Genomic DNA, 18,365 nt, shown 5'->3' with positions numbered 1-18,365 from the left:
GGTTCTGCAACAGCTTTGTCCCCTTGGCCATTAGACTGTTAAATGGTCAATCACACTCATAGTAATAAGCCTACACAGCTGCTAATCTCTACATCTGTTTTTTTTGTTGTTGTTTCTTGCACTACTGGCAGCTCTCTTATACCTAGCCACTCCTTTGCACATCTGTTCTCTGTGTATAGTGACTTGTTTACCTGACTGCCCATTTTGCACATCTGGTTAGCTGCTCCTCTTGCACTCTTTGCACTAATGTATAATACTATACATAGCTACAATTATTTAGTATATTATTAGTACTTCAATACTCCAACTCAATACAACATTTTCTTTATATCTGTTCAAGGAAACTGTGCGGGTCAGATGTATCGACATTTCGTTCTGTATATACGTGTACAAGAATGACAATTAAGTATATCTGAATCTGAATCTGATGCTGGCAATTTTTTATCACTTCCTCTGTCCTAGTGACCCAGACAAGCACTACCTGATGTACGAACATGAACGGGTGCCCATCGCTGTGTGCGAGAAGGAGCCGAGTTCCATCATTGCCTTTGCACTAAGGTGATCACTTATATATTATTATAACATCCGGTGACGTGTGAGTGAAGTTTTTTGTTTCTGTCCGCAGCTGCAAGGAATACAAAACGGCGCTAGAGGATTTGTCTAAGGTGTCCACCGCTGGGGCGGACGAGGTGTCACTGGCCAACAGGTTTGTTGACAATGTTTTTATATAGAAGGGGAAGAAAGCTGATATTAACCTGATTATTTGTGCCAAATAGCGGAGAAAGCGTAGCCAAGAGCAGCCCCGCCAGACTCGGCGAGTCATCCGTGCAAAGCCGTAGCAGCACGGACACTGATCCCACCAGTGAGTGTGTATTGTGTTCATTAGGGCTGCAATTGACCATTATTTTAATAGTAGACTGGTCAAATTCAGACTGCCTTTGCGAGGTGAGACGTGTACAAGCCCTGGGTACCAGTCTCCTGGGAGGGGCGGACCCCTTGTAGTAGAGTGGTCACGGCAACCTTTGATGCGCAAATGCAAGCTAACGTCCCCCCTTCCCAACTTCACATTCCACCAGTATCACTCAGATAATACGTCTATGTAATTGACTTAAAACACAGTATTCGCTTCACATGTTTTGACATTGGTTGGTCATTTTCTGACATTGCCAAACGTTGAATACTCTACATCACGATTTGGTGTCATTTCAGTATGGAAACCGACACTCAAAAATGTCAAAGAAATTCAATGTTTTGAACATTTAATCTAAAAGAAGAACTTAAGAAGAAATATATTGCTCCAGTTTAGGATTTCATTCGGTAATTGTTTTTTACCAATGACTTCACACATGACGTTGGCCAAATGTGTCCCCTGTTACATTTTCTAGCAGTAACAGGGGGGACAATAATAGTGGTGATTTTATTTGTAAGTTAGCCATTACTACTAATGTGATGAAAAAGAAGCTAGTATGCAAGGATTCCTGTGAAACCTTTTTACATGGTTATTGACCATGTTATAAAAAATACAAAAAATATCGGTTCCCACTATAAATAAGAACGTGTTATGCATTTCCTCACCATTAAACCATAATAAAACATTGAGAAACAGTTGATTGAAGAGTTGTACTTACTCTCCTCCTTGAATGTTTTCCAAAAATATTCTTATATCAGGGAGTCATGTGACCAAAATGGCAGTGAACAGATGTCTTCTATAGAACTATTATCAGAGTAACATTGGGACCTATTTTGGAGATTTTAAACATAAATGAATAAAAATCACTGTCGACTTTCTATTATCGATTTTTGTCGACGAATCGTTGCAGCCCTGGTGTTCATTTTCATCTTATTGCCTTAACTCATCTTGAGTTAATCTTTTATTTCTATGTTTTTAATATTCGTAATATTATTTAAGGACACATGTACAGTGAAGAAAATAAGTATTTGAACACGCTGCTATTTTGCTATTTCTCCTACTTAAAAAATTCATAGTGGGGTCTGAAATTTTCATCGTAGGTGCATGTCCATTGTGAGAGGGATAAACTAAAAAGAAAACTCCAGAACTCACAATGCATGATCTATTTGTGTGATACAGCTGCAAATAAGTATTTAAACACCTGTGTGTCATCTAGAATTCTGACCCTGAAAGACCTTAGTCCTCCCATTAGAAGTCCACCTGACCTCTATGTATCATCCTGAATCAGATGCACCTGTTTGAGGTGGTTAGCTGCATGAAGACACGTGTCCACCACATACAATCAGTAAGACTTTAATTGTAACATGACAAAGGCCAAAAAGCTGTCCAAAGACACCAGAGACCAAATTGTACACTTCCACAAGGCTGGAAACGGCTGCAGAGCAATTGCCAAGCAGCTTGGTGAAAAAAGGTCCACTGTTGGAGGAATCATTAGAAAATGGAAGAAGCTAAACATAACGGTCACTCTCAATCGGAGTGGAGCCCCATGCAATATATCACCTTGGGGGGTCTCAATGATTCTAAGGAAGGTGAGGAATCAACCCGGAACTACACAACAGGAGTTGGCCAATGACCTGAAAAGAGCTGGGACCACCGTCTCCAAGGCTACTACGGGTAATACACTAAGACGTCATGATTTGAAGTTGTGCATGGCACGAAAGGTTCCCCTGCTTAAACCAACTCATTTCAAAGCCTGTCTTAAGTTTGCATTTGGATGATACAGAGGAGTCATGGGAGAAGGTTTTGTGGTCAGATGAGACCAAAATAGAACTTCTTGGTCATAATTTAACTAAGCGCGTTTGAAGGAAGAAGAATGAAGAGTACAATCCTAGGAACACTATCCCTACTGTGAAGTATGGGGGTGGTAGTATCATGCTTTGGGGGTGTTTTTCTGCACAGGTGACAGGACGAGCGCACTGTATTAAAGAGAGGATGACTGGGGCTGTGTATTGTGCGATTTTGGGGAAAAAACCTCCTTCCCTCAGTCAGAGCATTGAAGATGGGTCGTGGCTGGGTCTCCCAAAACAACAACGAACCAAAGCACACAGCCAGGAAAACCAGGGAGTGGCTCCGTAAGAAGCATATGAAGGTTTTAGCATGGCGTAGCCAGTCTCCAGACCTGAACCCAATCGAAAATCTTTGGCGAGAGCTCAAACTCCGTGTTTCTCAGCGACATCCCAGAAACATGACTGACTTAGAGAAGATCTGTGTGGAGGAGTGGGCCAAGACCCCTCCTGCAAATAAATTGTTACCAAAAAAAAAAAAATAAATCATTGTGATTCATGGATTTTTCTTTTTAGTTTATCTCTCTCACAGTGGACATGCATCTCCAATGAAAATTTTGAACCCTTCTATGATTTTCTAAGTTTGAGAAATAACAAAATAGCAAGGTGTTCAAATACTTATTTTCTTCACTGTATATATTTTCTTAGTTTTATTCCGTTGGCAACCGTGTGTACAGCAAAGTAAGAATTTCATTATGCAGGGAATCATGGGTCTTTATTCTGCATTCGACAATGAACTCTTAAATTTGAATTTGGATAAACCGATGCTTTCTAATAATGTTGTCTTTGGTTACAAAGATGCTGACGTGGCGGATAAACAAAAGAAGCAGTCTCAGAATCCACACATCGAGCTGCGTAGGTTTGCCGGCGTTCCTACTTTTTTGGGGTTTTACTGTCGGCAAACTCACCCGAAGCCATCTCCTTTACTTCCCTTTAGAATTCTCCGACGCCAACGCCAAGTTCTATTGTCGAATTTACTATGCGGCCGAGTTCCACAGGATGCGGGAGGAGATCTTGGAGAGCGCCGAGGAGGATTTTGTCCGCTCGCTCTCCCATTGCGTCAATTGGCAGGCACGGGGAGGAAAATCCGGAGCTGTCTTCTATGCCACTGAAGGTGTGACCGTTGATTCAAGTCTCCTTAAAGGCACTGTGTGTAATATTGGACCACTGTATGGTGTTTGGCAACCAGTGTTCCCTCTAAGCTGCGCAATTGCGCACTGCTCGCACATTCTCAGCGCACAAGAAAATCTAGCCAGCGCACAAAAATGAGGGATCAAAATTACTCATTAAGAAGCGACTCAAGTCAAAGTTACAGTGCATGATGGTAAAAATACACGGGTTCCCCTGACGCTGTGTCCTAAATGCGGTATTTTGAAGTTGAGTCAAAGGAGAACTAAGTTGAGTAAAGTTAGTAGAGTTTGTCGGGGAACCGGCTTCTTCAGCTCGGCTCACTAATAGGAACCGGCTCTTTCGGGTCCTAAACGGCTCTTTCAGGTTGTTTTTGCTTCTTTAATCCCAACATGACCAAATATTATGTAAAATTGTGCACACAATGACTTAAAGGAAGGGGGGAATAGAACAAAAAAGAAAAAAATACCAAAATGAAAAAGTAGTGAACAGCTGAGAAAATAAAAAACAAAATGAAGAGAAAAAAGAAGTAAAAATTTTGAAAAAAGCCAGAAAAAAAGAAAAGAAAGAAACGTTGGAAAAAAAAGTAAATACAGAACAAACAAAAAAAAGTAACAGCTCGGAAAAAATAAACACAATGAGATTTTTTTTAAAGGAATTTTAAAAAAAGTAGAAAAAAAAAACACGGAAAAAACAGACCGAAACAGAATACTATTTTCCCTTTTTTTTGCCTAGCTTTTTGCAAAGAAAGAAAAATCTAAATAAGTAAAAGAGAAAAAGAAAGGAGGAGGACAAAATGGAAACGAGAGAAAAAACAGGAAAAAACTGAAAGGGAAAAAGAGGGAAAACAAAGAAAAGGAAACAGACAGAAAAAAGGGGGGAATGAAACACAAATATTAAAGATTTAGAGTAAAAAATAAAAGCCAGAAAACAGGGGGACAAGAAGAGGAAAAAGGGAACAAAAAAGGGGAAAGAAGACAAAGAAATGAAAGGGGAAAAAAAAGAAAACAAAGAAAAATCACAAAAATAATAATTATCTCAGAAAATAACTTTTTTTTCACTATGTTCTAAAAAAAAATCAGTTTTTTATGATAAAAAGAAAGAATTCAACTTGTGTGCAAAAGAGTAAAAATACGGGTTTTGCAAGTATCCCTGGCAGCCAATCATGTCAGCTCCCTCTAGTGGGTGAATCAGGCCAAGGGTTTTTATCTGGCCGGCGAGACAACGCCAAGAGAAGTACATGAGAAAAATGAGCCAGGACACTCACAAAGCAACTGGAGCTATATACCTTTCTCTCTTTTCCTCTCATTCTGACTCTCTCTGTTCCTCTCTCCCCCCCTTCTTTTTCTCCCTTATTCTTTTATTTTTTGTTCTTGTTCTTTCTCTCTTCCCTTTCTCTTTCTTCCTCTGTCTTTTTCTCTTTGTTCTCTCTTTCTCCTTTTCTCCCTCTTTGTCAAACTCTTTCTTTGTCTCTTTTTTCTCTATTCTCTCTTCCTCTCTTTTTTTTCAGTTTTTCCTCTCTCGTGTTCTTTCTTTCTCATTTTCTCACTCTCTTGCTCTATTTGTGTCTCTTTGTATTTTCTTTTCCTTTCTCTCACTTTGTCTCCTGTCTTTTTGTCTCTTTAGTTTTCTCTTCTCCCTTTCTCTCTATCTCTGATTTTTTTTCTCATTTTTATTTCTCTCTCTCTCCCCCCTCTCTATTGCTCTTTCTCTTTTATCTTTTTCTTTCTTTATTCCACATCTCCTTCTCTTTCTCTCGTTTCTTCTGTGTGTGTCTCTCTCTTCCTCTATTTTTCCCTCTTTCTTTCTCTTAATTTTTAGAGATTTCTTCTCCTTCTCCTTTTCTCTTTCTTTGTCACTTTCTCTAGCTTTGTCTCTTTCTTTCTCTTTCTTCTCTCCTCCTGTCTTTTTTTCTGTTTTTCCTATCTCTCATTTTCTCTTTTTCTCTCTCTATTTGTGTCTCTTTGTATTTTCTTTTCCTTTCTTTCACTTTGTCTCTGTCTTTTTGTCTCTGTAGTTTTCTCTTCTCCCTTTCTCTCTATCTCTCATTTTTATCTTTGCATTTTTATTTTTTCTCTCCCCCTCTCTATTGCTCTTTCTCTTTTATCTTTTTCTTGCTTTATTCCCCCTCTCTTTCTCTTTCTCTTTCTCTTGTTTCTTCTGTGTGTGTCTCTCCCTCTATTTGTCCCTCTTTCTTTCTCTTTAATCTATTAGAGATTTTTTTTTAGATTTTTGTCCTACCATTTGGCCCACAATATATGATATATAATGTATAATTTGCCTTTTTTTAGCCAGCTAATTATTCATGCAGTCGGGATTTTGTTCTTATTTGGTGTTTACGAGCTCTTCTCCGTTTCAGATGACCGCTTTATCCTGAAACAGATGCCCAGACTGGAAGTGCAATCCTTCCTGGACTTTGCCACGCACTACTTCAACTACATCACCGGAGCCGTGCAGCAGAAGGTACAAGAGAAAAATGAGCCAGGACGCTTGCAAAGCGACACCCGCGAATATGCTCGGTCTCCATCTCGACTAACTTGTTTGCGTGGCAGAGGCCGACCGCCCTGGCTAAGATCCTCGGCGTTTACCGGATCGGTTACAAGAACTCTCAGAACAACACCGAGAAGAAACTGGACTTGCTCGTGATGGAAAACCTTTTTTACGGGCGCAAAATGGCTCAGGTAAGACCTGTTTAGCAATGAGGAATATCTCATATCGAAACAATGCTTTTCATAATAACGTTTTATTGCGAGAACATTGAACTCATGCAGGGGTGTCAGACTCGTTTTAACTCGGGGGCCACGCGATAGAACGAACATTCTGTCGGGGGCCGGACTAGTAGATTCAAGAGAAAGAAAAAGAGAGAGAAAGGGAGGGAAAAGGAGAGGGGGAGGGAGAGAGCGTGAAAAACAAAAGATAAAAAGTTGTGAGAGAGGGGGGAAAAGAAAGGGAGAGGAAGAAAGAAATCCAAAGAGAAATAGAAAGACAGAAGGAGAGAAAAGAGAAAAGAAAGCATGAAGGGTAGGAAGAGAGAAAGAGAAAATAGATGAGAGGATAAAAGGAAGTTAGAGCAAAAGAGGTTAAAAGACAGAGAGAGAAAGAGACAGAGTGGGAAAAAAGGGGGTGAGATGGAGAGAGAGAGACAGACGGCGAAAGAGAGAGAGAGAGAAAGAGAGGTGGCGAGAGAGATGGAGAGAGAAATGGCGAGAGACAGATGGCAAGAGAGAGATGGCGATAGAGAGAGAGAGAGAGAGAGAGACAGATGGCGAGAGACAGATGGCAAGAGAGAGAGAGAGAGAGATGGCAAAAGAGAGAGATGGCGAGAGAGAGATGGCGAGAGAGAGACAGATGGTGAGAGAGAGAGAGAGAGAAATATGGCGAGAGAGAGAGACAGTTGGCGAGAGAGAGATGGCAAGAGAGAGAGAGACAGATGGTGAGAGAGAGAGAGATGGCAAGAAAGAGACAGAGAGAGAGAGAGATGGCGAGGGAGAGAGAGAGCGAGAGATACAACTACAAGTACAGTGTCTTTGTTCGAGGCCCCTGGCTTTGGCAACATCAAGTGGACATATTTCAACCTGCGGCTCGTTTTTCTCTTGCGCTTCTCTGAGTGTTGTCTCGCAGGCCGGATTCAATCCCTTAGCGGGACAATCACTTTGACTCTATTTCTTTCTCAAGCTCTGTCTCTCAATCTCTCCTTATCTCTCTCCCTCTATCTTTTTCTATCTCTCTCGATCTATCTCTGTGTTGCTCTCTCTATCTTTAAAATCAAACTGTTTTATATTTGTTCTCTCTTTCTATCTCTCTATCTTTCTCTCAGTATCTCTTTTTATCGATGTTTTTCTATTTCTCTCTCAAGCTCTGTCTTTCAATCTCTCTCTCTTTATCTTTCTCTTTCTATCTCTCTCTCTCGCTCTCTCTGTGTTCCTCTCTCTATCCCTCAGTCGGTAAAATACTGTATACCTTTAAAATCATTGTTTTCTATTTGTTCTCTCTCTCTATTTCTCTCAGTCTCTCCGTCTATCTATCAGTCTTTCTTTCTATTTCTGTCTCTCAATCTCTATCTCTCCTTATCTCTCTCTCTCTTTCTCTCTCTGTAAGTCAACAAGTCTCCCCTAATAATGGCCGCCAAAAACAAATCTGCGACACCACTTGGAAGATTGACTTTTCTCGGGTGGTCCTGGTCCCCATTAACAACGACTACCGAGGGACCCACAAACTGAAAATCGTGGCGTCGGCATTTTTTCACCGTCTTCGTCCTCCCCCCGCCAAGGTCTTCGACCTGAAGGGTTCCCTGCGCAACCGCAACGTGAAGACGGAATCGGGCAAGGAGAGCTGCGAGGTGGTCCTGCTGGACGAGAACCTCCTCAAGCTGATCTACGACAACCCGCTCTACATCCGCTCCCACTGCAAGTCGGTGCTGCGCGCCGCCATCCACAGCGACGCCTACTTCCTGTCCAGTCACCTCATCATCGACTACTCGCTGCTGGTGGGACGCGACGACGCCACCGACCAGCTGGTGGTCGGGATCATCGGTAAGAAATGGAGAGAGCGCCGGCGCCCCCTGGCCCCGTTTGCGTCTCGTGACACCTCTCCCTTTGGCAGATTACATCAGGACCTTCACTTGGGATAAGAAGCTGGAGATGGTGGTCAAGTCCACTGGAATTCTGGGAGGTCAAGGTAAGGGAAGGCCGTGGGGGTCTGTATGTTAAAGGGGTTCGGGGTTCGTACAGGTGCTTGAAATTCTTGAAAATGCTTGAATAGGTTTGTTTGTGACGCTCTTAATCACAAGGAGTCTCAAAGGGCTGTATGGACTACAGACTATTATCACACCATCCCCTGATCTAAAACCTACATGACGGCAAGGGAAAACTCAAAAACTCAGTCAAGTCATGTTTATTTGTGACACCTTTAATCACAAGGAGTCTCAAAGGGCTGTATGGACTACAGACTATTATGACACCATCCCCTGATCTAAAACCTACATGACGGCAAGGGAAAACTCAAAAACTCAGTCAAGTCATGTTTATTTGTGTCGCCATTAATCACAAGGAGTCTCAAAGGACTGCACAGACCATAGACTATTATGACACCATCCCCTGATCTAAAACCTACATGACGGCAAGGGAAAACTCAAAAACTCAGTCAAGTCATGTTTATTTGTGTCGCCATTAATCACAAGGAGTCTCAAAGGACTGCACAGACCATAGACTATTATGACACCATCCCCTGATCTAAAACCTACATGAGGGCAAGGAAAAACTCAAAAACTCAGTCAAGTCATGTTTATTTGTGACACCTTTAATCACAAGGAGTCTCAAAGGGCTGTATAGACTACAGACTATTATGACACCATCCCCTGATCTAAAACCTACATGAAGGCAAAGAAATAATCAAAAACCTCAAGTCAAGTTATGTTTATTTGTGACACCCTTAATCACCAGGAGTCTCAAAGGACTGCACAGACCATAGACTATTATGACATCATCCCCTGATCTAAAACCTACATGAGGGCAAGGGAAAACTCAAAACGTCACTCAAGTCATGTTTATTGGTGTCGCCATTAATCACAAGGAGTCTCAAAGGGCTGTACAGACTACAGACTATTATGACACCATCCCCTGATCTAAAACCTACATGAGGGTAAGGAAAAACTCAAAAATCTCAACATGAGGAAAAAAAGAAACCTTGAGAAGGGACCACACATGTTTTACTTTCAAAAGTGCTTGAATTTTGTCTGAAGTAATTGTAAATGCTTAAAATTGTTGCCAGGTTTAAAAAAAAAAAAACTGCTGAAAAATAATGCAGATACTATTCTCTTTGTATTGCCATTACATCTCTTCCCTTAACGGGAGCTGGCATTAGTTTGTATGGCAGTGTATTATGGCCCCTCAGCTCCCCTTAGGGGGTACCATGCTGAAAACCACTGCACTACGCAATACAGCGACACGTAGTGGTCAAACAATACACACTGTCCCTTTAAGTTTTAGATTTTTCGGTTTGTTGTCAGCAAGTGCAATGAAAGGCTTCTTTCACTCCCTTTAGAGCAGTATCTGCATCATTTTTCAGGAGTTTTTTTGAGAAACATGGCAACAATTTCAAGCATTTACGATCACTTCAGACAAAATTCAAGCACTTTTGACTCCTTGAAAGGACAACAGTAAAACATGTGTGGTCCCTTCTCAAGGTTTCTTTTTTTCCTCATGTTGAGGTTTTTGAGTTTTCCCTTGCCCTCGTGTAGGTTTTAGATCAGGGGATGGTCTAATAATAGTCTGTGGTCTGTGCAGACCTTTGAGACTCCTTGTGATCAAAGGCATTACAGATAAACATGACTTGACTGAGGTTTTGAGTTTTTCCTTGCCTTCATGTAGGTTTTAGATCAGGGGATGGCGTCATAATAGTCTGTAGTTTGCAATAGTCTGTGGTCTAGTGCAGCCCTTTGAGACTTTGTTATTAAGGGCGTCCCAAATAAACATGACTTGACTTAAGGTTTTTGAGTTTTTCCTTGCCCTCACGTAGGTTCTAGATCAAGGGATGGTGTCATAATAGTCTGTGGTTTGCAATAATCTGTGGTCTGTGCAGCTCTTTGAGACTCCTTGTGATCAAGGACGTCACAAATAAATGTGACTTAACTTGAGGTTTTTGAGTTTTTCCTCGCCCTCATGTAGGGTTTAGATCAGGGAATGGTGTACTAATTATCTGTAGTTTGCACTTGTCTGTGGTCTGTGCAGCCATTTGAGACTCTTTGTGATTAAAGGCGTCACAAATAAACATGACTTGACTGAGGTTTTGAGTTTTTCCTTGCCCTCATGTTACATTAAAATTTCTTTGGGACTTCTTGTTTTGTTTTCGAAATTCATTCATCCATTCATCCATGTTTCCGCAGGGAAAATGCCGACCGTGGTGTCGCCCGAGCTGTACCGCGCCCGCTTCTGCGAGGCCATGGACAAATATTTCCTAATGGTGCCCGATCACTGGACCGGATTGGGGGTGAACTGCTGAGCGGTAGACATACCTCCTCTTAAGGATGCTACAAAACCAGGTCTAACATTTCATTTTATTCTAAATCGTATATTACTGACACCAGCATGTCAGCATTCCATACAACAAAAGCGTATTTTTTATTGAGTGCACTGTTGCTAAGTTCCAGTTATTTTATCAAGTGGACCCTCGCCGATATTATAGTTTGGTACTGTGATTTAAAGTTGAACTATGTACAGAGATGATGTCACTATTAAAACAATATTGATCATTTTTTTCAGTGTTTGTAAATTAAAGGACACGTATGATACACTTTGTGTTCCTCTGTGGGTTTTGGATTGAAATTGCCGTCTCATTTTACTGCATTTGTAGGGTTTTTTTGCCTCAAGCTTGATTGAGTCATATGCAGGGATTTGTGTAGCTTATTCATGGCCAAATTCAAGTACTTATTAAGGATTTTCGACGCCATTTTTCTTTCAGTACCATTAAGAGATCGAGTGTGAATTTTGCCGCAAATTAACTTAACAACAAAAAAACGGTTATTTTAATCAGCGCTGCTCATAGTGTCATGGTTCAGTGCTTGCACTACCTCTCCTTCTCCACAAGAGGACAGCATTTCTCCATTTTTCCAGTTTCAACTCTCCTGTCCGGGTTCTCCCAATTAGCCAACGCCTACCATTGACCCTCTGGACGTGATTTCACGTCACCTTTTCTGACAGAATAAGAGCCATGACGGACGGCAAGAGGCACTTGAGCGCAAGGCAGTTGAGTCGGAACAAATACCAATAACCACGACAGAAGACTAGAAACACCACCATGGTGATTAATTCCTGTGCGGTAGGCAAGGTTCTAAGCGCGGTTTGGAATTTGATCCCTTTTGATGAAGACAGAAAACGGCAGGCTGGCCGCTCTCAAGTATACCTGGATTTGCAGCATTTTTCACAAGGTACAATACAAATAGTGCTAACTAGCTACGTTAGCCTCCTACTGACGCCATTTTGTACTACGTAAATGAGCTGTTTTTATTGATTAGCCAGTAATCTTCTGATCATCTCATGTCTTGAAAACTGTTATGCACTTTATCGTAAAGCTTATCACGTCCAAGTATTCAGGAATGAATTTGAAATGTCTTTTGCATTAGTGTTCTTTTCCATTACCCCTGAATTTAGGTACAACGTTTTAATAACGGGGAAAATGTCACACCGGAAGACTTGGTAACGGTCCGGACTTTTATAAGCTTTTCGATCAGCACTGGTGTATGGGGATACTCCATTGTAAAGTAGGCTTAAACGTATTTGCTCAAGGTGTGTATTTCTAATCAGTTTGATGTTCCCTTTTGGCGTCACCTAGTCTTCCTGTCTTTGTTTGAAGATCTTGGGGGTGGTCTTTTGCCTTTTGTTTCAACATACCAGTACGTTTCCATGTCTTCTTATTTCAATAAAACACAAAGGCAGACTGGGGAAAAGCCAGAAGGAGCGTGACCAGTGAGACGAGAGCGAGTAAATTATCCGTTCCTCCCGCACTTCTTCTCCAGCTCCAGTTGTTAAAAAACAAAGTCTTTACCTGAATTTCCTTCTAGAGTTGGCTCATTTTCATAGCTCAGACCCAACATCCATTTCCGATATACAATACTTTTACAAGGACACTGTACTTTGTATATAAAACTTGCGAATGTCATAAAGTTTTAAGACAAAAAGATTGCAAATTTATTTTCGAAGTGAACAATTGGTGTATAAAAAACACAGGAGTGTGTTGGTACTGCATCAGGAACTACCAAGTACACACATTGTTACACCGAATGGTGGTACAAAACCTTAGAAATCTACATTTTCTTAAAGAGGTACCGTATCTTGAAATTTAGCTTCATACACATATTCAAATGTATTTTTTTTTTTCAAACGTACACAATAAAAATGACTGAAAGGCTCGCATGAACAAGGTGTACCGTTCAAATCTTCAAGGAAGGAATTTTTGGTTTTGGCTAGTCATAGTTTGGTTTTCTGAATCCTTACCTCCAAAAACCCTGCTCAACCGGTAAGTACACCAAATCTTTTCCAATAATGATTTAAATTTGAGTCAAGGAGTATAAGTACCAAAACGGGGAAAGAGTATTCCGGTGTTAAAATAAACAGGGTGCTTGAAATCCACAAAAAGGCTTGAATTTCAATGTGTTTTCAAAGATTTGTAAAGTACCTGATAATGCTTCAAAGTGTTTCCATCTTTCTTAAAAAGTTTGCTTAAAAATGACGCTGACGCCGCTCTTTGGCGGCTATGCCCCTCTGTCGCTTTTCTTCTTCCCTCTCGGTTAACGGCAGCTGGCATTAGTCTTTATGGCATTATCAATCGGTTAAATGTGTATTAGTGCAATAATGATGTATTACTTATAGACATATAAGCCACGAATGGGAAGAACTTCCTGTAACTGAAAATGTAAGATACATGTAATATTTCGTTTTTGTGGTACTTGAGAAAAAAAACGTAGTTGTTAAAAGTGCTTGAATTTGGATAAGAAAGAGGTGTACAAACCCTGCATTTCAATTTTTTATTTTGTAGTTTTTTTTTTTAAATTGTTTATTCATTCTGGTTTCTCGTGTATTTTGTATTTTATTTATAATTTCATGTACTTCTCTACGTATTCTGTTATGTTTTCAGTCTTCGTGTGTTTTGTCATTTATTTGTTGTGTATATTTTCATGTATAGTTTTGTTTTCATGTAGTTTGACACGTTTTTTGTCGATGTTCATCATGTACTTTTTAAAGTATTCTGTCATTATTAACTGTGTCGTGTGCTTTGTCATTTATAATTTCATGTAGTTTTCTACGTATTTTGTCATGTACTCTGTTGCATATACTGTTCCCGTGTATTCTGTTGTGTATTTTGTCATGTATAGTTTTGTCCTCGTGTATTTTATGTTCATGTTTTTTGTCTTGTATGCCGTTGTGAAGTTTCATCATGTATTTTGTAGTGTATTCTGTCATTGGTATTAACTGTGTCGTGTCTTTTGTCATTTATGTTTTTTTGTACTTTTCCATGTATTTTCTCATGTATTCTGTTGCATAAACTGTTCTTGTGTACTTGGTCGTGTGTATTTTTGTCATGTATAGTTTTGCCATCGTGTATATTATTTTCATGTTTGTCATGTTTTTTGTCTTGTATACCTTTGTTTGTCATGTACTTTGTAGTGTATTCTGTCATTTACCTTGGTATTAACTGTGTCGTGTTTTTTGTCATTATGATTTCATGTACTTTTCCATGTGTTTTGTCATGTATTCTGTCGCATATACTGTTCTCGTGTACTTGGTCGTGTATTCTGTTGTGTATTTTGTCATTTGTTTGTATTTTCATGTATAGTTTTGTTTTCATGTAGTTTGCCACGTTTTTTCTTGTATACCGTCGATGTTCGTCATGTACTTTGTCGTGTATTTTCTCGCTTATGATTTCATGTACTTTTCCATTTATTTTGTCATGTATTCTGTTGCATATACTGTTCTTGTGTATTTAGTCGTGTATTCTGTTGTGTATTTTGTCATTTGTTTGTATTTTCATGTATAGTTTTGTTTTCATGTAGTTTGCCACGTTTTTTCTTGTATACCGTTGATGTTCGTCATGTACTTTGTCGTGTATTTTCTTGTTTATGATTTCATGTACTTTTCCATGTATTTTGTCATGTATTCTGTTGCTTATACTGTTCTCGTGTATTTGGTCGTGTATTCTGTTGTGTAGTTTGTCATTTGTTTATAGTTTCATGTAAAGTTTTGTTTTCATTTTTTTTTTTTTTCTTGTATACCGTCGATGTTCGTCATGTACTTTGTCGTGTATTTTCTCGCTTATGATTTCATGTACTTTTCCATGTATTTTGTCATGTATTCTGTTGCATATACTGTTCTTGTGTATTTGGTCGTGTATTCTGTTGTGTAGTCTGTCATTTGTTTATAGTTTCATGTAAAGTTTTGTTTACATGTAGTTTTTTTTCTTGTATACGTCGATGTTCGTCATGTACTTTGTCGTGTATTTTCTCGCTTATGATTTCATGTACTTTTCCATGTATTTTGTCATGTATTCTGTCGCTTATACTGTTCTCGTGTACTTGGTCGTGTATTCTGTTGTGTATTTTGTCATTTGTTTGTATTTTCATGTATAGTTTTGTTTTCATGTAGTTTGCCACGTTTTTTTTTCTTGTATTCTGTCGATGTTCGTCATGTACTGTCGTGTATTTTCTCGTTTATGATTTCATGTACTTTTCCATGTATTCTGATGCATATACTGTTCTCGTGTATTTGGTCGTGTATTCTGTTATGTATTTTGTCATGTATAGTTTTGTTGTTGTGTATATTATTTTCATGTTTGTCATGTTTTTTGTCTTGTATACTGTCATGAAGTGGATCATGTACTTGGTGGTGTATTCTGTTCTTTTTAATCTTGGCATCTATCATGTCACGTATTTTGTTCGTTTTTTTCTTTTGTGTGTGTGTATTTTGTCCTCGTGTACTCAGTCGTGTATTTCCTTGACCAAAATTCAAGCACTTTTCAATCTTTGAGAACAATTGAAGCATTTAAGGATTTTAAGCACCCGTACGAACAGTGTGTAAGTTAGTCTCAGAGCTCCTAGGTGTAAGCCTCACTTCTACATAAATAAAATAAGATAATGTGAGTGCCCTGCGACTGGCTGGCAACCAGTTCAGGGTTTCCTGTACTGGGATGGGCTCCAGCACTCCCGCGACCCTACTGAGGATAAGCGCTGCAGATAACGGATGGAAGATAATGTGAAGGCACTGCACACATGGGATGGCACATTGCTGGTAGGTTTGACATTGAAGCCTTTGCAGTCTTAGCAAAAGTGCTGTATAAACTCCTTGATATCCTCGAAAGGAGCCAGGTTTACGGAACGTATGGGATTGAGTCACGTCTTGTGCTTCAAGTAGTAATAAATAACAATGTACATACAAGCAAATTCTCAGAAAAGTATATTTGTGTATTACAAGAAGGGGATTCAAAAAGAAGTGTCACTACGTGGGTTTTTTAAAGGGTAGGTGTGTAATATTGGATTACTGATAGTCACATTATTGTGTAGTGCAACTGGAAACGAGTGCGACAAAGCACACTGGGTATTACAAACTACAAGGTGAATAGAAAAGCAACCATTTTTTTGTATTTATAAATGAGTCTTTGAGGTTTTGGCGTGTATTTTATTATGTTTTTGGTGGTGTGTCTTGTGGCAGGTTTTTTTTGTCATTTTATGTTTTCGTGTGGTTTGTTGTGTCTTTTAGCGTTTTTGGTTGTCTGTTTTGTATATTGTCACTTATTATTGTGTGCATGGTTATGTCTGTTTAGTTCATTTATTTTGTCATTTTTTTGCCGTGGTTTTTGTCTTATCACATCTTTATGCGTATTTTGCGAAATATTTTGTCGTTTTTTCGTGTGTTTTGTTTTTTGCTGCATATCTTGTCATGTATTGTTGCGTATTTTGTAGATTGCCGCATCTTTTGTCATTTTTGTTGGTGCTTATCTTACTGTGCGTTTTGTCATTTCTTTAGTCGCAAATTTTGCTACCTATTTTGTTGCGTAGGCATCTTTTGTCGTGTTGTCATTTTTTCTGCCATGGTTTTTGTCTTCTAACGCATCTTTTTGCATATTTTGCTAAATAATTTGTCACGTTTTTTCTCGTTTTTCGTGTTTTGTTGTCTGCCGCATATTTTGTCGCGTATTGTCGTGTATTTTGCTACGTACGTTTTTGTCATTTTTGTTGTTGCTTATCTTACTGTGCGTTTTGTCATTTCTTTAGTCGCAAATTTTGCTACGTATTTTGTCGCGTAGGCATCTTTTGTCGTGTTTTGTCTTTTTTTGGGCCGTGTCTTTTGTTGTGTATCAGTTGTTTTGCATGTATTTTTCTGCGTATTTTGTGGAAAACCTGATTCGCCTCAACCGGACCCAGACCCTACCCCTGGCAACCCCCTGCTAAATCAAGTTTGAGACCCCTGTACAAAACAAACCCCTTGAAAAACTACTTCATGTTCTCGCTAAAGTAGTCTCTGTAAAAGTTGTGGCGCCACCTGGAGGAGAAAGAAAATGTTCCGTGGAAAAAAATCCAGAAAAACTACGGCAACAGGCAGGGGTCAGAAAGTTTCCGAATCTTCCGAGTCGTTTTCCGTGGTCCCCCCGCTGGAGGGTCCCGATGGGGGGCGGCGGGGGACGACGGGGGCCACGGCGGGGTCCCTGAGGGTCTTGGGGGGCAGCAGTCTCAGGAGGGCGCCGGGGGACGGGGCCCCGGAACTGCAAGGGGAGCAGAAAGGCATCATGGTAGCCAGAATGAGCGCCAGGCAGTCGGCCACTTGGCGGTTGGGGGCGCAAGCCAGAGCGGGCGTCAGACCTGTAGCACATAGCCAAGGAGGCGAGAAGCGGAAATGGACGAGCGGGAGACAAAAATGGGGACAGTGCCGGGTTAGGGTTTGTAAAGCCACGAGAATTTGGATGACCGACGCTGCCGTATGGAGAATAAATGTAGAAAGAAGGAAATATGCCATGTGAATGAAAAAAATGAAAACTTCATGAATAAATAGTTTTATTCTTAGTAGTATTTCTGTAGTATTATGTCAAATATATATTTTTTGAGTATTTCTATAGACATTTTGTGGTTTTCTAGGATTTTTGTAGTAATTCTGCAGTATTTCTGTAGTACTTCTGTAGTTTTACGTTAGTAGTATTTGCTTAGTATTATTTCTGTAGTAGTATTAGATTTTTGGAGTATTTCTATAGACGTTTTGTAGTTTTCTAGTATTTTTGTAGTATTCCCTTTGTAGTATTTTTGTAGTAATTCTGCAATATTTCTGTAGTTTTATTTTAGTAGTATTTGTGTAGTGTTATTTCTGTAGTATTTAAGATTTTTGTAGTATTTCTATAGACATTATGTCATATTACTGTAGTTTTTTTAATATTTTCAAAGTATTTTTGTACTCTTGGTTGTAAATATTTTGTCTTTCTTTTGTGTTGTATTTTCTTAGTATTATTTTTGTAGTATTTCTGTAGAATTGTTGTAGTTTTCTAGTATTTCCTTAGTAGTATTTTTTGTAGCGATTCTGTAGTATTTTTGTAGTATTTCTGAATTACTTTTATAGTTTTATTCTTAGTAGTATTTCTGTAGTATTATGTCACATATTTTTAGTATTTCTGTAGTTGTATCTTTTTAGTATTTCTGTTGAATCTTTGTAGTATTGTTGTTTTCTAGTATTTTTGTAGTGTTCAATTTGTAGTATTTTTGTAAAAATCCTGTAGTATTTGCTTAGTATTGTCTATTATGTCATTTATGTATTTTGTCATTTTTCTATTTAGGTATTTGTCGGGTATTTGATCATGTATTCTTTTTTCCGTGGGTTTTGTTGTGTTATTTGTCAAGTATTTTGTCACATATTCTGTCTTTGTGTATTTTGTCGCGTATTTCGTTGTTTTTTGTCGTCGTGCTTTTGTCGCGTATTTCGTCACCATGTATTTTGCCGTCATGTATTTTGCCG

The 18,365-nt window shown here is 39.3% G+C and overlaps 2 protein-coding genes across 5 annotated transcripts in view; one reads left to right on the top strand and one right to left on the bottom strand.

Moving 5' to 3' along the window:
- Positions 1-11,172, top strand: part of pikfyve (phosphoinositide kinase, FYVE finger containing) — a 60,151-nt gene extending 48,979 nt beyond the window's left edge. Inside the window, exons 33-43 of the mRNA XM_088352873.1 lie at positions 463-558; positions 626-706; positions 777-862; positions 2,708-2,710; positions 3,553-3,609; positions 3,692-3,868; positions 6,242-6,345; positions 6,435-6,563; positions 8,153-8,414; positions 8,485-8,559; positions 10,766-11,172. Coding sequence (XP_088208999.1) covers positions 463-558; positions 626-706; positions 777-862; positions 2,708-2,710; positions 3,553-3,609; positions 3,692-3,868; positions 6,242-6,345; positions 6,435-6,563; positions 8,153-8,414; positions 8,485-8,559; positions 10,766-10,881 — 1,186 coding nt within the window. The 3' untranslated portion in view covers positions 10,882-11,172. The remainder of the gene's footprint in view (positions 1-462; positions 559-625; positions 707-776; positions 863-2,707; positions 2,711-3,552; positions 3,610-3,691; positions 3,869-6,241; positions 6,346-6,434; positions 6,564-8,152; positions 8,415-8,484; positions 8,560-10,765) is intronic.
- Positions 11,173-14,848: 3,676 nt separating this feature from the next.
- ankrd44 (ankyrin repeat domain 44) overlaps positions 14,849-18,365 on the bottom strand; it is an 82,821-nt gene continuing 79,304 nt past the window's right edge. For 3 of the 4 annotated variants that reach the window (XM_088352615.1, XM_088352617.1, XM_088352616.1), the window contains exon 28: positions 14,849-17,227. In XM_088352615.1, coding sequence (XP_088208741.1) covers positions 16,974-17,227 — 254 coding nt within the window. In that variant the 3' untranslated portion in view covers positions 14,849-16,973. The remainder of the gene's footprint in view (positions 17,228-18,365) is intronic. The other variant, XM_088352618.1, reaches the window with a different exon arrangement.

The sequence above is a fragment of the Urocampus carinirostris genome, chromosome 14 (assembly GCF_059441175.1).
Source record: "Urocampus carinirostris isolate Australia breed hairy pipefish chromosome 14, RoL_Ucar_1.0, whole genome shotgun sequence".
Classification (NCBI taxonomy): Eukaryota; Metazoa; Chordata; class Actinopteri; order Syngnathiformes; family Syngnathidae; genus Urocampus; species Urocampus carinirostris.
The sequence above is the reverse complement of the archived record's forward strand: the minus strand, read 5'-3'. Positions and strand labels throughout refer to the sequence as shown.